General features: G+C 56.0%; 1 protein-coding gene across 3 annotated transcripts in view; it reads right to left on the bottom strand.

Moving 5' to 3' along the window:
• Positions 1-335: 335 nt before the first annotated feature.
• Positions 336-15948, bottom strand: part of LOC100381791 (uncharacterized) — a 31927-nt gene continuing 16314 nt past the window's right edge. Inside the window, exons 6-10 of one of the 3 annotated variants that reach the window (XM_020543748.3) lie at positions 4234-4291; positions 4023-4127; positions 3858-3939; positions 1249-1370; positions 336-1106 (exon numbers count right to left, since the gene is read on the bottom strand). In XM_020543748.3, coding sequence (XP_020399337.1) covers positions 1252-1370; positions 3858-3939; positions 4023-4127; positions 4234-4291 — 364 coding nt within the window. In that variant the 3' untranslated portion in view covers positions 336-1106; positions 1249-1251. The remainder of the gene's footprint in view (positions 1107-1248; positions 1371-3857; positions 3940-4022; positions 4128-4233; positions 4292-15948) is intronic. The other 2 variants (XM_020543749.3, NM_001361314.1) reach the window with 2 other exon arrangements.

The raw sequence follows: 15948 nt of genomic DNA, 5'->3' as shown, positions 1-15948 counted from the left end.
ATGTCGGACAGTGGTGGAAGAAAAAAGTCCAAACTGAGCCAATTCGAAACCAGGTCATTTCTTTCCCTGGAACCAGACCCGAAAAGAGCCAAACCAGCCAAAATAAACGCGCCCTAAAACAATGTAATAATAGTATTATGTTGGTTTTCCAATAGGATAACAGGGGTGGACAGCATCTCAGGAGCATCCATGCAGGTTTTTAAAACTGTGCTTGCTATTATATAAATGCTACATCCTATAAATAGACGGCAGGATCAATCATTTGAGTCTGCGCTTGCTATTGTATTCGTGCCATCAGAGAGATCCCGAATATACAATGATGACACTGAAGCTTATGTTCATGAATAGCAATGGCTCTTATATTCCTTTATAACTGAAGATTATGTTTGCTTATGTAAAACTATCTCCAGCAACAATGTTTCAAACTCCACCAATATGAAACACTCGCAATATCTTCTCCTTTCCCAATCTTAGGAGAGGAAGAACCACCAATATAATCATGTTGCTATGTTGTTGTTCTCCCCCAACATCATCTAAACACAGCTACGGACAACAGTGTTGCAGTTTTAGATGATGAATAACAAACTCAGTGACAAAACAGGTTAAGTACAATAGCAAAAGAAGATTTCAACTCAACGGTAGTATGATGCTGGTGGCGCCGGTTGGCTAGTTCCGGATGCGCCTCCCGACTGATTTCCATGCTGAGGCAGCATCTGCTGCGAAGCGTGCAACTGTTGTGTAGGAGCACCAGGAAGAGCTGGGAGTGGGGTGTTAGGGAAGCCCCCTGATGCTGCATAGTGTGGCGGAGCAGTGGATGGGGTATTAGGGAAGCCCCCTGACGCTGCATACTGTGAGGGAGATGAGTACATCTGGCCTGGATATATTCCTGGTCCTGGGGCTGGGGGATAGACTGAGTTGCCGGGATTCCAGTTCTGCACATGTCCATTGGCACCGTGGCTTTGCGAAGGGGCACCGGGTGGGGCAGCATATGCCCCAGCTGCTTGAACGTTACCTTGCCACCCAGAGGATGTAGCTTGTACACCAGGTGGCACCCCTTGGATTACGCCAGCTGGAATTGTATAGTCTCTGCTCTTGTCACCATGTGCCTGAAAGACGAAGGGAGCATAACTTCAAATGTCAGGCATATCAATAATGGGGCGTCCTGTATTATAACTAAGGGTTCTGTGAAGGGATTATATGTATCATCTAGAAGGCTTTTATGACCAGATAACACTAAACAAAATGTACCTATTATACCTTCACATTCAGATCAGTATGACGAGAGTATGACAGGTGAAGCTTACAGTAGCCACCATCGTAGATGCAATGCCCTTCCAATGATTCCTTCGCTACAGCAGCTGTAGATACATCTACAAGTTTAAGGAAAAACTTAATCAGATTCTGAAGCCCATAGAAAAAAGAAATTATCAGTTGCATATTTAGTCAGAAAGTCGTGTTAGTATAAGCAGATTAATTAAGGACTCCAGGGTCTCAGGAGATGCCATTCCTAAAGATGTGAAAGCCTCTTGTTTTTGGTACAACACAGGAAAACCACTTCCAAATTGGGTTTTCACAAAACATCATCTTATAAGGAAAAACGTTGTTTTTTTGGACATCTAAGTACTTCACAGTTGGCAGATGGCAAATCATTACAGCAGAAGGGAAGTAAGATGTCCAAGGTACAGGGGGCAATTTGCCCAATCGAGATCGAGATGCCTCAAGGACATAGCTATAGCATAGTCACAAGAAATGGGTACAGTGGTAGCGACCCTCAACCCGGAAACGCCGTCCCCGACCCAGATACAGGGTCATTTTCGTTCCCACCATGTAAAAACCACTCACAAGTAGCGTACCACGTTCCTCGACCCTATCGATCTGGGAACTTTGTGACTATAAGCTATAGCACAACTAACCAAGTTGCCTAGCCATATCTTCCGATCGAATAAGATCCCTAACGAGTGGAGAAGTATATTGGTACTGATCTACAATAATAAGGGCGTGTTTGGTGTGGCGCCTAAGCCGCCACACCGCGCCACACTTTTGAGCCACAAGTGTGGCGGCCAAATTGGGCGCCACACTTGTGGCTGAAAAGTGTGGCGCGGTGTGGCGGCTTAGGCGCCACACCAAACACGCCCTAAGAAAGATATGTAAAGTCCAATTACCTAGGAATTAAGTTGATGAGCCACACTATGAAGCTATGGAAGAGTTATCGAGCATTGTATGAGAGAAATAATGAGGATCTCTATAAACCAATTTGAAGTCGTGACAGGAAGGTCAACCATAGAAGCCTTTTTTCTTAATAAGACAAGTGATGCGGTAATATAGGAAGCAGAAGAACTTGGAGAAGGTTTATGACAAACTATCAAGGAATGTTATGTGGTGGGCTTTGGACAAACATACAGTTTCAACAAAGTACGTTGGACTCATTAAGGCCATGTACAACAATATTGTGACTAGTGTTCAAACAAGTGATGGGGACACAAATGGTTTCCCGAGTAAAATAGGACTACATCAAAGGTCAGCTTTGAGCCCTTACATTTTCAACTTGATGGAAGAGGGGGTTTTTTTCTCGAATACGCAGGAGAACTGCACCATTTTATAAATAAGAAGAGAGGATACACAGTCAAAAGAAGACCAAAAATATAAACAAACAAAGGACTCCTTATGGAGGCCAAAAATAGGCATACATAAACCGGTCCATAGGAACACAGACACCACTAAAGACTAAGAAGCCTCCAGCCCTCACGTATCAGGAAGAGGGGCTGCCAGGGAGGATAATCCCTTGGCACCAGCAGCCTCCCACAATCTCCTCCCTTCATCAACCTGCATGAGGATTAGAGGCAGGCTAGGAGACCAATTGTCAAAAACACACCTATTATGGTGGATCCAAATCAACCAAGTCCCAAGATGATAAGGAACGAAGTCACAAGGGGCATACAAGGAGGTATCACTTGATGTATGCTTTTTGAAGACAATGTAGTGCTAGTTGATGAAAGTCGGACAGGAGTAAATAGAAAACTGGAGTTATGGCAGGAGACTCTAGAGTCCAAAGGTTTTAGACTCGGTAGCACTAGATGTGACTTTGTCACTACTACACATGAGGAAGGGGATATTAGATGGAAATTAATTAGTGTCCAAGAAGGATAGCTTTCGGTATTTAGGATCAATGCTACTTAGTGATGAAGATATTGATGAAGATGTTAGCCATAGAATCAAAGCATGGTGGATGAAGTGTTGGCAAACATCTGACATTTTGTGACAAGAGGATACCACAAAAGCTGAAAGGCAAGTTTTATAGAATGATGGTTAAACCTATTATGTTGTATGATGCAGAATGTAGGCCTACAAAAAAAGATGCCACGTTCAACAGATAAGTGTTGTGAAAATACGAATGTTACAATGGATTTGCGGCCATACAAGAAGGGGTCAAGTACGGAATGATGATATACATGATAAGTTAGAGATAGCACCAATTCAAGAAAAGCTTCTCCAACACATAAAATGGTTTGGACATATCCACCAAAGAGCTCTAGAGGCGCCCGTGCGTAGTGATATCCTAACACGTGAATCGTGATATTAATGAGATGAGGGGCAAGGGAATGCTGAAGTTGACATGGAAAGAGACAGTAAAAGGAAACTTGAAAGAATTAAATATACCCAAAGATTTAGCCTTGAATAGAAGCGAAAGGAAAATAGCTATCCACATGCCTGAACTTTGAGTTGTAGCTTCTATAGGGTTTCAACTCTAGGTCTCTAGCCTACCCTAACGTATCTAGGATTTGTTGTTAAAGAGATAAAAAAACTAGTTCAAAGCCTAGTGATTTGAAGCCTGCAATGATCTATTTCTAGACGCATACCAGGGTACTGAATCAAAGCTTGTGTCCCCCCATTCTTCTCAAAAATAGCAATTTTTTGGACTGAACCAAATGATGAGAACACCTGTAGCCACATTGTCATAGTTAGAAGAGAAAATAACAAAAAAATTTAAGGATATTTTAAATTGTCTTCACAATTTGACTTACAGTATGAAGAACATCTACAGTAACAGCATATTGCATATTCTCAATTGATGCAAGAAGAACATTGCCTTGAGCCTCCACTTGCCTTCCGTCAGCTCCAACAGCAGGCTGTGCCAGAACATCAAAAGGCAAAACAGCAAGTTTACATAAAAGAGAAAAACAGACAATTGAAATACTAGAATGCCCATGATCTTCTGAAAAAGTAAATAAATACCTGTAATGTACCATCCATGGCAGAATAATTGATTGGAAGATACGGATTATTATAATCCCTGCAAGATAACAATAAAAGAAATTTTAAACAATGGTGGAGAGAAACAAAAGCATCTCTCCAACAAAGTTATTTGGCATTCTTGAATCTTGCACGACAAAATGGTCAGATTGGAAAGAAGAAACATGTGGCAATAGCTATGTCCTAGCATGACAAGTCCAAACACTCAGGTCTTTAAAAAAAGAGTACAAACGGGAAAGCGATGTTAGGATAAATTATGTCAGGGTTTGTAGAAAAATGAAAACCCAAGCGATCATATGGGTATACGACAACTAATACAATTTCAACTAGAATCTCACCCTAATACAATCTAAGTCAAGCAGTTTAAAGAAGAGTGGGAATGGACTCAGGAGTTGAAGGGACAAGTAGTCCTTTTGGTACTCAATGAGAAAATTGCAAGAACAAGGAAGTAGGAAACATATTTTTGGGAGAACTTTTTAGAGTTCTGATTTGTTTTTGCAGTTTTGCAGTTTGAAGAGTGATTGGGTATTGATCAATTGCATAGTTTTTAAGGCATCGCCTAGGCGGTAAGGTGGTCCGGCGAGGTAAGGTGTCGCCCTCGCCTTGCTCCGACACCTAAGGCGGGTGGGAGAGGCTGGCTATCAAGGGCAAGCTCGTGGATGCAGCAGTGGCGAGTAGGGATGAAAACGGTTTCGGAATTTTTCGGAATTTCGGATACCGTTTTCGGATTTTTTCCGATCGGATTAGTCGGAAACGGTATTTTCGGAAACGGTATCGGTTGTCGGAATTTTAATTCGGAATCGGTATCGAAAACGGTGTGGCGTTCTACCGACCGTTTGTATCGGTTACCGATTTTTAATCGGAATTTACCGGATTCTAGTTTCGGAATTTCCAGAAATTAGCAAGCGGCCAGGCGGGGCCAGCCCACCTGTAATTCTAGATACTGGGTTGTGAGTCTGTGACCGTCCATTAGCCCGTGAGGCCGTGACTGAACTGAGATCTGAGACTGAGAGTGCGGAGTGCCCGTGATCTGAGAGTGCCAGGCACAGCCACGGTGGGTCGGCGGCTAGGGTTCCGGTGGACGACAGCTAGAGTTCCGGTGGACGGCGGCTACAGGAGATCAAGCTTCGCGGACGCTCCCGTAGTTTTCAAGTCAGGTTCAAGCCTCTCTCTCATCCCCCATGGCTGAGTAGTCGTCATCCTCGTTATTCTGTCGTTCGTCCGGTCGTCCTAGCTGGCTAGTAGAATCGTCGTCGCCCGTCATGCCTCGCAGGTCGTGCGTCGACATCGTGCTGCACTACTACAATATCGACAAGTCCATAAGCTTTGGCTTCGTCTGCTGTCGGGGACCATAATTAGGGGTACCCTCAAGACTCCTAATCTCAGCTGGTAACCCCCATCAGCACAAAGCTGCAAAGGCCTGATGGGTACGATTAAGTCAAGGATCGGTCCACTCAAGGGACACGATCTCGCCTCGCCCGAGCCCAGCCTCGGGCAAGGGCAGCCGACCCCGGAGGATTTACGTCTCGCCCGAGGACCCCCTCCAGCAACGGACACACCTCCGGCTCGCCCGAGGCCCAGTCTTCACCAAGAAGCAACCTTGGCCAAGTCGCCACGCCGACCGACCGTATCGCAGGAGCATTTAATGCAAAGGTGGCCTGACACATTATCCTAACGCGCGCCCTTCATTCGACAGAGCCGAAGTGACCGTAGTCATTTCGTCGCTCCACTTACCGGCCTGACAAGAGGACAGCGCCGCCTGCGCCGCTCCGACTGCTGTGCCACTCGACAGAGTGAGGCTGACAGCAGCCAAGTCCGGCCTCAGGCGCCATAGGAAACTCTGCATCGCCCGAAGGGCTCGGACTCAGGCTCAGCCCCGGAAGACGACGAACTCCGCTTCGCCCGACCCCAGGGCTCGGACTCGGGCTCAGCCCCGGAAGACGACGAACTCCGCTTCGCCCGACCCCAGGGCTCGGACTCGGGCTCAGCCCCGGAAGACGACGAACTCCGCTTCGCCCAACCTCAGGGCTCGGACTCGGGCTCAGCCCCGGAAGACGACGAACTCCGCTTCGCCCGACCCCAGGGCTCGGACTCGGGCTCAGCCCCGGAAGACGACGAACTCCGCTTCGCCCGACCCCAGGGCTCGGACTCGGGCTCAGCCTCGGAAGACGACGAACTCCGCTTCGCCCGACCCCAGGGCTCGGACTCGGGCTCAGCCCCAGAAGACGACGAACTCCGCTTCACCCGACCCCAGGGCTCGGACTCGGGCTCAGCCCGGAAGACGACGAACTCCGCTTCGCCCGACCCCAGGGCTCGGACTCGGGCTCAGCCCTGGAAGACGACGAACTCCGCTTCGCCCGACCCCAGGGCTCGGACTCAGCCCTGGCCTCAGCCGACGGTCTCCGCCTCGCCCGACCCAGGGGCTCGGACTCGACCTCGGCCTTGGAAGACAGACTCGACCTCGACCTCGGAGGAGCCTCCACCTCGCCCAACCCAGGGCTCGGACCGACCACGTCACAGGAGGCGCCATCATTACCCTACCCCAAGCTAACTCAGGCTACGGGGAACAAGACCGGCGTCCCATCTGGCCCGCCCCGGTAAACAAGTAATGATGGCGCCCCGCATGCTCTATGACGATGGCGGCTCTCAGCCCCCTTACGGAAGCAAGGGGACGTCAGTAAGGACTCGACAGCCTCGACAGTTGTCCTTCCGCCAGGCTCCAGCGCTCCTCCGACGGCCACGACACCACACGAACCGGGTGCCAAAACCTCTCCGGCTGCCACGATGGCATGTACTTAGGGCACTAGCTCTCCTCCGCTAGACACGTTAGCACACTGCTACACCCCCCATTGTACACCTGGATCCTTTCCTTACGCCTATAAAAGGAAGGTCCAGGGCCCTCTTACAGAAGGTTGGCCGCGCGGGGAAGGATGGGACGGCGCTCGCGTAAGCCGCTCGCTCCCTCTCGCGTGGACGCTTGTAACCCCCTACTGCAAGCGCACCCGACCTGGGCGCGGGACAAACACGAAGGCCGCGGGTTTCCCCTTTTACGCCTGTCTCCCTCCGGCTTCTCCCCCCCCTCTGGGGCACGCGGCGACAATTTACTCGTCGGTCCAGGGACCCCCCGGGTTCGAAACGCCGACAGTTGGCGCGCCAGGTAGGGGCCTGCTGCATGTTGACGAACAGCTTCCCGTCAAGCTCCAGATGGGCAGTCTCCAGCAACCTTTCCAGCCCGGGACGGTGCTCCGTTTCGGGAGTCTTGAGTTCATGTCCCTCGACGGCAGCTACGACATGATACTCCTTCCCCCGCCGCGCGACGGCGACAATGGCGGCCGACAACCCGCCCGCCGGCGACGGAATCGACGATGTCTTCCCCACATGGCGGAAGAACAACATTCGGGCTTGTCCCGTCGCCTCCCCCGCCGAAGGAGAAGGAGGCGGGGCAACCAAGGCCAAGCAGGAGGCGGCACCTCGTCGGCTGTCGAGCGAGTCGACGGCGCCGGCGCCCCAACGGGGGGCACGTCGGGCATCGACCTCGCGTCTGAGACGAAGACGAGCGTCGTCTCCCCGCAACACGCCAACCCCAAGCAAACGGACGACGCCAGCACGCTCGCAAAGGACTTGCTGGGCGTCACCCTCGTACCTGAGACGACGGTGCAGTCTGCCCCTGACGTGACTTCGTCACCGCCCGTCGACCAAGAGGTACCGACCGATTCCCATCTCGTGCCTTTTGGATTCAGCCTCGACCCACCAAGCGACTTCGCTTTGGTGGACGCTCTCATAGAGGCGAGTCCAAACCCTCTGGGGTATCGTATGCGATCACCCTGGGACCGGTTGACGGCTGTCTCGACCTACGGGCCCTCGGGTTCCGAGGAAGATGACGAGCCCGACTTCAGTTGGGATTTCTCCAGACTTGGTAACCCCAGTGCCATGCGGGACTTTATGGCCGCATGCGACTACTGCCTTTCCGACTGTTCTGACGGCAGCCGCAGCCTCGGCGACGAGAACTGCAGCCCAAGTCGTGAATGTTTCCACGTCGATCTAGGGGGTCCCGACGAAGGCAACCATCTTGGTATGCCGGAGAACGGTGATCCCCCTAGGCCTGTGCCTCGCGTTGACATCCTTCGGGAGCTAGCTGTGGTCCCCGTCCCGGCGGGGGGTCATGACCCACAGCTCGAGCAAATCCGCGAGATGCAGGCCAGGCTCGACGAGGGAGCAGGAACACTTGAGCCGTTCCGCCGGGACATTGGGCAGGAATGGGCGGGCCAACCTCCGGTCGGAGAAGTGCGTCATCTACCCCAGGGCATCCAGCACCGCATCGCCGACGATGTCAGGGTAAGGCCGCCACCGGTTTCCAGTGGGGCCGGCCAGAACCTGGCTGCAGCGGCGATACTTCTCCGCGCGATGCCGGAGCCATCAACCACCGAGGGGCGGTGTATCCAGGGAGAGCTCAAGAATCTCCTGGAGGATGCCGCGGTCCGACGGGCTGAAAGCTCCGCCTCCCGAAGGCAGGGGTACCCCTCGGAACATCGCGCCGCGACTTCCCGATTCATGCGGGAAGCCTCGGTCCACACCGGGCGCACGCGCAACACAGCGCCTGCGGCCCCGGGTCGCCTCGGCAACGAACACGCTCACCACAACCGTCGAACCCACCTCGACGAGAGGGTGCGCCGAGGCTACCACCCCAGGCGTGAGGGACGCTACGACAGCGGGGAGGATCGGAGTCCCTCGCCCGAACCACCCGGTCCGCAGGCTTTCAGCCGGGCCATACGACGGGCGTCGTTCCCGACCCGGTTCCGAACCCCGACTACTATCACAAAGTACTCGGGGGAGACGAGACCGGAACTGTGGCTCGCGAACTACCGGCTGGCCTGCCACCTGGGTGGAACGGACGATGACAACCTCATCATCCGCAACCTCCCCCTGTTCCTCTCCGACACCGCTCAAGCTTGGCTGGAGCACATGCCTCCGGGGCAGATCTCCAACTGGGACGACGGCGGAAGTTGCGACACTACTTCGAGTCTCATCCGGTAACTGTGGTGTCATCCTTCCCCCTGGGGGAGATCATCCAGTGCCGAGAGGCCTCGGGTAGAATTGCAAAGTGAGCGGTGGAAGTCATGGGCGACACGATCTCGTTCGCCCCTCGGAAGGCCATCAAGTCCCAGGTCTTGGCGGACTTTGTGGCTGAATGGGTCGACACCCAGCTCCCAACAGCTCCGATCCAACCGGAACTCTGGACCATGTTTTTCGACGGGTCGCTGATGAAGACAGGAGCAGGCGCAGGCCTGCTCTTCATCTCGCCCCTCGGGAAGCACCTACGCTACGTGCTACGCCTCCATTTCCCGGCGTCCAACAATGTGGCCGAATACGAGGCTCTGGTCAACGGGTTGCGCATCGCCATCGAGCTAGGGGTCCGACGCCTCGACGCTCGCGGTGACTCGCAGCTCGTCATCGACCAAGTCATGAAGAACTCCCACTACCGCGACCCGAAGATGGAAGCCTACTGCGATGAGGTTCGGCGCCTGGAAGACAAGTTCTACGGGCTCGAGCTCAACCACATCGCCCGACGCTACAACGAGACTTTGGACGAGCTGGCTAAAATAGCCTCGGGGCGAACAACGGTTCCCCCGGACGTCTTCTCCCGAGACCTGCATTAACCCTCCGTCAAGACCGACGACACACCCGAGCCCGAGAAGGCCTCGGCCCAGCCCGAGGCACCCTCGGCCCCCGAGGGTGAGGCACTGCGCGTCGAGGAGGAGCGGAGCGGGGCCATGCCTAATCGAAACTGGCAGACCCCGTACCTGCAATATCTCCACCGAGGAGAGCTACCCCTCGACCGAGCCGAAGCTCGGCGGTTGGCGCGGCGCGCCAAGTCGTTCGTCTTGCTGGGAGACGGGAAGGAGCTCTACCACCGCAGCCCCTCAGGCATCCTCCAGCGATGCATTTCCATCGCCGAAGGCCAGGAGCTCTTACAAGAGATACACTCGGGGGCTTGCGGCCATCACGCAGCACCTCGAGCCCTTGTTGGAAACGCCTTCCGACAAGGCTTCTACTGGCCGACCGCGGTGGCCGACGCCACTAGAATTGTCCGCACCTGCCAAGGGTGTCAATTCTATACAAGGCAGACCCACCTGCCCGCTCAGGCTTTGCAGACCATACCCATCACCTGGCTGTTTGCTGTGTGGGGTCTGGACCTCGTCGGCCCCTTGCAGAAGGCACCCGGTGGCTACACGCACCTGTTGGTCGCCATCGACAAACTCTCCAAGTGGATCGAGGTCCGACCCCTAAACAGCATCAGGTCCGAACAGGCGGTGGCGTTCTTCACCAACATCATCCATCGCTTTGGGGTCCCGAACTCCATCATCACCGACAACGGCACCCAGTTCACCGGCAGAAAGTTCCTAGACTTCTGCGAGGATCACCACATCCAGGTGGACTGGGCCGCCGTGGCTCACCCCATGACGAATGGGCAAGTACAGCGTGCCAACGGCATGATCCTGCAAGGACTCAAGCCGCGGATCTACAACGACCTCAACAAGTTCGGCAAGCGATGGATGAAGGAGCTCCCCTCTGTGGTTTGGAGTCTGAGGACAACGCCGAGCCGAGCCACGGGCTTCACACCGTTCTTTCTAGTCTATGGGGCCGAGGCCATCTTGCCCACAGACTTAGAATACGGTTCCCCGAGGACGAGGGCCTACGCCGACCAAAGCAATCGATCTAATCGAGAAGACTCACTGGACCAGCTGGAAGAGGCTCGGGACATGGCCTTACTACACTCGGTGCGGTACCAGCAGTCCCTGCGACGTTACCACGCCCGAGGGGTTCGGTCCCGAGACCTCCAGGTGGGCGACCTGGAGCTTCGGCTGCGACAAGACGCCCGAGGGCAGCACAAGCTCACGCCTCCCTGGGAAGGGCCGTTCGTCATCGCCAAAGTTCTGAAGCCCGGGACGTACAAGCTGGCCAACAGTCAAGGCGAGGTCTACAACAACGCTTGGAACATCCGACAGCTACGTCGCTTCTACCCTTAAGATGTTTTTAAGTTGTTCGTACACCTCGTTCACACACGAAGTCTAGTCATCAAGGAAGGGTCAGCCTTGCCTCGGCAAAGCCCGACCCTCCCTCGGGGGCTAAAAGGGGGAACCCCCTCTGCGTCAAATTTTTCCTCGGAAAAAGATCTTTTCTGCCAGAATGTCTTTCGTGCTTTTCGACTACTTCGAAAGTGGATCCTGAAAACGACGGAGTACACGTAAGCAGCCAAGGCTGACCGAGCCGAGGGACTCCTACGTCTCCGGGATACGGATACCTCACTCATCACCTTCTGCGATAAGTAACTCATGCTCGGATAAGTGATTCCGCGGACCGAACAAGTCTTCACGCTCGAAAACTCCTCTGCCGAAACGATTTTTCGGGCCTTCTCGACTACGTCGGTGACAGAACCCTATGGACGAGTAAGAGTGCACATAAGCGGCAAGACCGACCGAAATAAGTCCAGGTACTCGAAACAAGAGGAAAAGGAACGCAGCTCTACAACACGACGACAGTGTGTTTGGGCCTCGGCGGCCGCAGAAAACATACACACACTACAAGATAACCCGATCCTGCAGGCTCGGACATTGACAGTCGAAGGGAGCAGCAGCACCCTCGGCGTCAACTACACCTTCGGCGAGGTCCGGCCTAGCCTCGGACGACGACGCGGTCGGAGGATCTCCACTCCGAAGGACGACATCAGCACCACGCCCGGGCCATCGCCGCCAGGGTCTTCTCCAGGAATCCGGCTCGAGCAAACGGCTCGGTCGGCCACCCCGAAGCCTCAACCAGCTGTCCCCCGAGGACATCAACCCGGCTCGTGGCCTCAGCAACTCAACTCCGGCGTCGGTCCCGCCAGCGGACGACCCGGCCAGGCTCCGGCCGACCAAATCTTCTTTTCGAGCCAACTCTGCCCCTGTCCATGCTGACACCGCTACCTCCGGCTTCGGCTCATTGAAGGGCGGCCAAGGGGTTCCTTTAACTAAGCAAGAGAAGCCTCGGGCGGCAAGGCCGACCGAGCCAAGGGATTCCTACGCCTCCGGGATACGGATACCTCACTCGTCACCTTCGCACGAGGCAACTCACACTTGGTGAAGTGGTTCAGATAGCCGACAGGCGAGTCTTAGTGCTCGAAATGAGGAAAAAAACACGGCTCCGTGCCAAAGATACATACATGTTCAGGCCTCGACAGCCACAATGAACAGACACCGGCACTCAAGGTGCCATTACAAACAAAACTCTGGTTCCACCTCCGCGGGTACGAACAACCCCCCACATTGGGGGGCCCGCGGGGCGACAAAACTCCAGGTCGCCAACTGTCGCCCGCTCCAGAAGCAGCGACAACGACCTCCGCTCCGGGTGGCCGAATTGCAGCAGCAATGGCCTCAGGGCGGGCGCCGCTGCAACAATGCCCTTGCCCACGTCTACGCTCGAGGGGCGAGGACAAGTACAAAGAGCCGGAGGCCCGGAGCGCGGATGGTGGCGGTGATCCTGTCGGCGACGAGGACTTCTCCAGCCGCCGCCACCTCAGCACCGACGACAGGAGTCGTCTGCCCACCGGCAGATCCCCACTCGGATCCTCCCGGACGAGACGGAGCACCGACCTCCGCGCAGAGGCGCCGTACCGGGGCAAAGGCAGGACAGCCCCAGAACACGAACGCCGCCCTAGCAGCGCGCGACGTCTTGGGCGGTCCTCCGGTGCGCGCGGCACGACAACCGCCCTCGCGGCGAGAGGGGGCACCGGGAGCCGAGCCAGAGCCAGCTGAGCCAGCGAGCCCAACGCGCTGAAGCTGACGACGCTCGCCGCCGATCGGCCCCGCGTTGTCGGAGTCCGACCCTCCCGCTAGGCCGGTGAGCGCCCTCTCCCTTGAATGCTGAGGGAGAGGCTGACCCACGAACCCGCGCGGGAGGTAGAGCTCCGGCTCAGCCCGGCCTCCGCCCCAGCAAGGATGATGAAGATCCTTGAAGCTGAGGGCGGGACCAAGATCGCAGCCCGGCTTGCTTCTCCCCACCCAGGGGCTGGTGGTGGCGAGGGGATGCGGTCGGGCTGCCTGATGAAAATCCTTGAAGCCGAACGATGGCTGAAAGGTACCAACTTCCGCGAAGTTGCGTTCCTCCAACGACAAGGCAGAAGGATCGCGGGTGTTCCCCATCCGGGGGCTCGGAAGGTGGAAAGACGCAATGCATAAGGGAGCGCGAAGACATGGTTGTCTTTCAAAGGGGTCACCCTCCTTTTAAAGGCAACTCTCCCCGCTTGCGTCCTCAGCCATCGCGGGCTGAGTCTTCTCCAACACGCTCCAAGGCCCCCCCCCTACGACCCGGGGGCTGGGTCCCATGCGCCATGCAAGCTGGCCCAGGGCAGAAGAAGCCAAACCGCCGCGCGCGGTGCGCGCAACTGCCCAGCGGTTACAAGCATTCCTCCACTTTCGCCCAGACCAGCGGGTGAAAGAGCGGACAACCATGCAGGCGGCATGCAACCGCGCCAAGTGGGCGCACCCCTTCGACTCCAACGCGCCCAGCATGGAGGCCCAGGCCCACACGTCATGCAACCGGCGCGCCAGTTGCTACGTGCGAGCAACTGCACCGCCACTCGTGCCACTACCGCGCCTCCTCGACTGCGAAACCAGTACTGCGACTCGAGGCAACCCTGCGTATTGACCCAACAGTGCCGGCCAGGCACGTCGGTCACGGGTCAGTCAGCTGTGGGAGAAGGCGTGACGGTCAATACGGCCAAAGATGGGCCGGCAGTAATGGCGGTGGCAGGCGGGCGGAAGCAGCGGTCACGTCGTCAGCCAAGCTCGCGTCCCATCCAGGGACAGCAAGGGAACCCTCTCTCGCGGCGTGAAGACGGCGCGCCCGTGTTCCGTTCCTCGAACGGCTCGCACGCGCGCAACGGCTGCCCCGTGAACCACTCGTCCCGTCGCATTAACTCTGCGGCGGGACAGGCGACACCTTTGGCAGGAGAAGCGGGCGACGCTTCACCTTCGCCATAACGACCGCGTCAAAAAAGGTGCGCCACGTCATTCGATTTCGTATCCTTTTCCTCTTCCTCTTTCTCTCTTACAACAGGGACCGGGAAAGGGGATACCCCGAAAGGGATCCTTCTCCGCGAAGGAAACGGGCCCCGAGCCCCCCTACTGATCAGAGGTTCGAAGGTCGGCCCCTCAGAGGGGTTCAACAGCAGCCTCAGAGCGCTCGGGCTCCGCGCCCACTACTGGTCAGAGGTTCGAAGGCCGGCCCCTTGGAAGGGTTCAACGGCCGCCTCAGGCCACTCGGGCTCTGCGCCCATTACTGATCAGGGGTTCGTAGGCTGGCCCTCGAAGGGTTCACAGCCGCCTCAGACACAGAGCGAGGGATGACCCTGGGTACGTTCGATACATAACCAAGGCTCGGGCTACGCTCCCGAGGTACCCTAGGACATTTCCGAGACCAGCGGGAACGATCTTGTAACGGAATCCCATCAGAGGGAGGCATCGAGCCCTCGGACCCCGTCAAAAGGGGACCGGGTCCGGCAGATCACCCGCAGGTACTTTTGGAGCGCGCCTCCGGGCCTCTAGCCGACCCCTAACAAATGGGGCACGGGCGTCCACTCGGATTACCCGTTAGCAGCTCACTGGAGACACCATGTTCGGCGCCCTCCAAGGGCAGCATGGCGCTTTCCCCCCCTCCTTGCGGAAAGGCGACGCAGGGGCGTATATAAAAAAGTCGAGTCTGTCCTTGACCGTCCTCTCGCCCTGTGCGAAGGCTCGGGGGCTGCTCTCGCAAACCCGGCTCCGGCCAAACTGTTGACAGCGTCAACATACCAGCCCGAGAACTTGGGACCCGACCGTGCACCCGGGCTACGGCCAGCTCGCATGAGGGAACAACCAAACCGGCCGAAGCATTGCGAAACGCATTAAGACCTCGAAGGAGTCAAACCACTCCTCCGAGGCCTCGGGGGCTACACCCACCGGAACAAAACGCAACCGAGAAAGGCTGGTCCCCTTGCAAAAAAGTGCGACAAAAGCCTCCAGGCGAGTATTAACACTCCCTTCGAGGCTCGGGGGCTACTGTCGGGGACCATAATTAGGGGTACCCTCAAGACTCCTAATCTCAGCTGGTAACCCCCATCAGCACAAAGCTGCAAAGGCCTGATGGGTGCGATTAAGTCAAGGATCGGTCCACTCAAGGGACACGATCTCGCCTCGCCCGAGCCCAGCCTCGGGCAAGGGCAGCCGACCCCGGAGGATTTACGTCTCGCCCGAGGACCCCCTCCAGCAACGGACACACCTCCGGCTCGCTCGAGGCCCAGTCTTCACCAAGAAGCAACCTTGGCCAAGTCGCCACGCCGACCGACCGTATCGCAGGAGCATTTAATGCAAAGGTGGCCTGCCACCTTATCCTGACGCGCGCCCTTCAGTCGACAGAGCCGAAGTGACCGTAGTCATTTCGCCGCTCCACTGACCGGCCTGACAAGAGGACAGCCGCCTGCGCCGCTCCGACTGTTGTGCCACTCGACAGAGTGAGGCTGACAGCAGCCAAGTCCGGCCTCAGGCGCCATAGGAAACTCCGCATCGCCCGAAGGGCTCGGACTCGGGCTCAGCCCCGGAAGACGACGAACTCCGCTTCGCCCGACCCCAGGGCTCGGACTCGGGCTCAGCCCCGGAAGACGACGAACTCCGCTTCGCCCGA

Source organism: Zea mays, chromosome 9 (assembly GCF_902167145.1).
Source record: "Zea mays cultivar B73 chromosome 9, Zm-B73-REFERENCE-NAM-5.0, whole genome shotgun sequence".
In the NCBI taxonomy this organism is placed as follows: domain Eukaryota; kingdom Viridiplantae; phylum Streptophyta; class Magnoliopsida; order Poales; family Poaceae; genus Zea; species Zea mays.
Note: the sequence above shows the minus strand (reverse complement) of the source record. Positions and strands in the feature narration are given on the sequence as shown.